Below are 4,593 nucleotides of genomic sequence, written 5' to 3' on the forward strand. Positions count from 1 at the left end.
GTGTGTGTGTGTGTGTGTGTGTGTGTGTGAGTCATGCTCTCATGCTGGTTTTCTGAAGCATTGAGTTTCTGAAGTATGTGCAGAACGTTTACTGTAAAAGGTACTCTCTCTCTTCACAAACAGCGTTAGAGGCAAAGTAACATGAGTTATGTAATCTGATTACTTTTTTCAAGTAACTAGAAAAAAAAACATGTTACTTTTTCATTTACAAGAAAGCATTTGAGTTATTGTTTCTTTGCTCTTATTTGTGACCCGGGACCACAAAAGCAGTCGTAAGGGTTAATCAGTAAAATTGAGATTCATACATCATCTGAAAGACGAACAAACAAGCTTTGCGTTGATGCAAGGTACGTTAGGATAGGGCTATATTAGACCGAGATGAAACAACTCGAAAAACCTCGAGCTGTTTTGACAATATTGAGAAAATCGTCTTTAAAGATGTCCATATTAAGTTCTTAGCAATGCATATTACTATTTTTTTTTTGTCTACGTAGCACTAAGTGCATGGGGGGATAGCAGGAGGAAGAAATAACATCTTTCACCAGTTTTGGGTTGCAGGTTCTTGCGTGGCTCTTCGGGTCCTTCGATGGGCTGGTCGGCCAGAAACATGCGCGCCTGATCCAATGTGCTGAGAACCACATGTTCACGCTCCTTAAGCTCCGCCCTCAGAGCCTGAAAACAACATCAACATCACCTGTCAGTCGGCCGTAAACGGCTTAATCGTAGAAACATGAACAGAGAGAAATAAAACTATTTGATGGCACTAGAATAGAGAACACTTATTCACTTTTAACTACAAGTTCTCCTCATTTGCTGCTTATTAATAGTTAGTGCAGTAGTTGTTATGTTCAGGTGTTGGGTAGGATTAGGGATGCAGATAAGGTCACGGGGAACAAGGCATTAATTAGGTGCTTGATTACTACTAATAAATGGCTAATAGTCTCGTAATATGCATGCTAATGAGCAATTAGCTAAGAGACCCTACAGTGCAGTGTTACTGAACGTACATAGATGGATGAAAGGACTAGATCTGACAGAATTAATAGATGGATGGAAAGATCGTTTTGCCTGAATACACTAGAAAAAATATGCTATGGTCATATATTAAATCTACTTCTATATAAACGAAATAATATAAATATATGCATGCAAATGCATGCTGTATGAGCTGTATCCCTGCTTATGTTCTGAGAGAGTGTGTGTGTGTTGCGTGAAAGCAGGAGATCGGTGAGAGCAAAATGAAAAACAAAGAGATCAAGAAAAGGTGAGAACAAAGGCGGTGAAAGATTGATAGGGTGCACGTGTAAAACGGACACCAAAGAGCAATTGCAAACGCGATCTCCGAGGTCAAACGAGGCATTTCCGCGGGGTCGCACGCGAATTAGCCAAACTAATAGCCGTCCTCGAACTCAGACAAAACTAATTCCCGCCTTCAGGCAGCGCAGGACTTCTGTACGGCCGCGCACACAATTAAAAGGAACGGCCCAATCTCAGCGGAGAGGAAAAACTGGATTACCATTCCTCTGATAGTTGGGCCCCTCAGGCTCGACTGGAGAGCAGGGTCACGGCACCCTCCACACTTCTGAAACGGTCGTTAAACAGAGCCGGAGGAAGCGATAAGCCTTTTAATTACATCCGGCTACAGTAAACCTAGTGAGCACCAGCCACGCATTAGAGGAGCGCTCCATTAAACAGCATTGTGAAGATGATAGGGACCCGAATTAAAAGAAAAGATAATCATAACGATTAAGAGCAAGATGAGGAAAGGGATACATAGGAGGTCAAAGAAGAACGTCATACATGAGCACAGATCCAGGAGTAAACTAGTCAAAATCACCTCGCTTTTTGGTATCTTTCAGCTGCGGCAGTGGTTCTGACAGCATTAAATATACAATATACACACACAGCCGCATTTCCTATTAATGTGTCAAGTTTTTGGCTCAAAAACAGCTCCACTCCGAATCGTTCCTGAAAGGGTTTCAGTTCACCCAGAAATGAACATTCTGTCAGCATTTACTCGAGGGCATATCTGTACGGCTTTCTTTCTTCAGCTGAACGGGAAAAAAAAGATGCTGACCGGACAGTTGCTCGTCCCCATCCACTCGAGGCTGAGGTTGTCGTTTATCCCTTTAATGACAAGTTCTGTTGATTCTAATAATTAACCTCTTAATTAATTGAGCAGATTGGGACATATCATGCTTTGCTTTTTTTTGCATTTCTCCATGTTTCCTGCTTTTCTTTCGACCTCACCAATGATAGATGATTGCAACTTTGTAGCATTTCATTAGGGATGGTTCACCCCAAAATATATGTTCCGTCACTGCCAAAAAACTTTCATTCATTTTTAAAACACAAATTAACTTTGTTCCCCCATCGGAAGTCCATTACACCAAAACTCTGATGCTTCAAGTCCAAAGATTAAAGTATTTTATATGAACGAGGCAAACAGAAGGTCAATCGTACTTTTCCCGAGTTTAAACACTTTCAAATCATTCAAAAATAAAAACACGAGAACTTCAACCAAGAATAGGACAATACACCATATTTATTTCAAAAATAAAAAAAATCTGCCTTTCCAACCAACCCCCTATAACATGGTCGCGCCTCCATCTCGGCTCTTCCAATAACAAAATAAAAGTCCTCTCCTGGTTAAATATTTTTCCTTCTAATGAAATGTCCATGAAATCAAGCATACGCCAAACAGCTCCAATAAAGTGACAGAGTACCGTCAGTAGGCTTATATTAAACAGCGATTACTTTTACACTGAACTTTTAGTACTTAGGGTTGGGACTTTCAATGGAGAAACAAAACTAATTTTATGTTTCACCAAAAAAAAAACCCAAAACGCCTTCACTTCACGCGTTTTGACACAAATCAATCATTTCAATTTGAGCAAACTATCCCTTTAAGACGCAAAGCATGCTTTAGTAAACAAACTTCAACATCAGCGGCGAAAATCGAAAAGCTCTTCCATCTCTCTCTTTCACAAAGATGATGACTGCTTCCACTTTCAAAGCCAAAAAGCTTCAAACTATCATCAGTGCTCTTCCTGAGCTCTTAAAACACTTCTGACAGACACAAACAGCAAACACACACACAAAAAAAGCGCGTGCATCCACAGTCCTAAAATGGCACATAATGAATAACCTCTGTGCCTGGAGTGAAAGACCATTCAAAACCATCAAACGGCAAACTACTCAACGCATCCTGAACACCTTTAAAAGACTCCCGGACAAGCGCTCTAATGGCTCGCTCCAGCCAAAACATCCTCGAGGCTTGTTTTTGAGGAAGATGGATGTGGAGGGAGGCTGAGAGACTGTATTGTCCGTCAGTTGTTGCGGGATCTCGCCCTCGACAGACCGAAGCCGAGGTCTAAGAAGCTTAAGTGGTGCCAAAGTGCCTCTTGTTGCTATAGCAACGCACATCAACAATAATTATCTCTGGTGCTGCTCTCTTCAGTTTTTTTAACTCAACCTAATGGAGACCCTGTTTATAAGTCAGGTTCAGTAGAGTCCAGCGAGGCATGCCGTCAATTACGCCGGCTTTGAGGAAAACCAACAGAAAATCTGTCTTCGGAGTAAAGCGCGCAGCCGTAACGTGGATATCTGAAGAGCAAATGTCAACAAGACCGAAAAGCAGAAAAGCTAGCATTTTTGTTAAAGCATTCATACTGAATCATTTGTTTAAAAAAAATCTAGTTTCTACTCTTTATTTTTTGCTGTAAAAGGTTCGTATGATTTTNTTTTTTTTTCCTTCTCAGAAGAAGACAGAAGGCTTTTAGAGCTACGGCAACAAAATAAACGCTCAAGGATGTGCATTTTTCAATATATTTTCTATATATTATTGTTCTTGTGCTGACGGCGGGATCGTTTTTCTATTCAGGCAAAGTCTATTTTTTGACGTCCTTGCATGTGTTTCTGGGCTTACTTGCTGCGCATGGATCTGACATACATGACGCGTACCGTATAGACACACACTACCACCTCGCTTCCTGTCGTATTTCAATGATGTAGAAATGGCATCAAATGCGACGCGGTCGTTCATCTAATATAGGACCGCATATGAAAGCGGCCTGGCCCTGGTTTGAAAAAAATATGATTTGTGCTATTAGACTGTCATAAGAAAATCAGATATGGGTCACATTTGGGCAAAAAAAAAAATCGATTTTAGCCTAGAGCGTGAACTAAGATTATCTGTCCTGTCATAAATGCAAAGTTATTTTGTTTGTTTTTGTAGTGGCACCAGAAGATTTTTTAAATGTATATATATATTTCTCATTCTCCATGATACCATAAATGCTTAAACATGACTTTTTGACGTTAATATATAAAGAAATGTGATTTATTTATTACTCCGTATCATTCCTCCAGATCACAAGATCCTTCAGAAATCATTCAGATATCCTGATTTGCTGCTCAAGAAACAATTATTACTATTAGCACTGTTGTGCTGCTGATAAACGTGTTCAAACCACTTTTTTTCCCCCCCAACAGGAATATTTCACAACATTATAAATTGTTTTGAATCTACAGAAACTATACAGACAAAACCAGCTGCGATTTTAGATCAGAAATGCCATTTTATTACATTAT

General features: G+C 40.0%; 1 protein-coding gene across 1 annotated transcript in view; it reads right to left on the reverse strand.

The window, feature by feature from the left end:
- The window catches only part of LOC122345778 (dystrophin-like), a 37,943-nt gene that overhangs the window by 28,219 nt on the left and 5,131 nt on the right, over positions 1 to 4,593 (reverse strand). Inside the window, exon 3 of the mRNA XM_043240232.1 lies at positions 543 to 672. Coding sequence (XP_043096167.1) covers positions 543 to 672 — 130 coding nt within the window. The remainder of the gene's footprint in view (positions 1 to 542; positions 673 to 4,593) is intronic.

This window comes from Puntigrus tetrazona, chromosome 1, assembly GCF_018831695.1.
Source record: "Puntigrus tetrazona isolate hp1 chromosome 1, ASM1883169v1, whole genome shotgun sequence".
Taxonomy (NCBI): domain Eukaryota; kingdom Metazoa; phylum Chordata; class Actinopteri; order Cypriniformes; family Cyprinidae; genus Puntigrus; species Puntigrus tetrazona.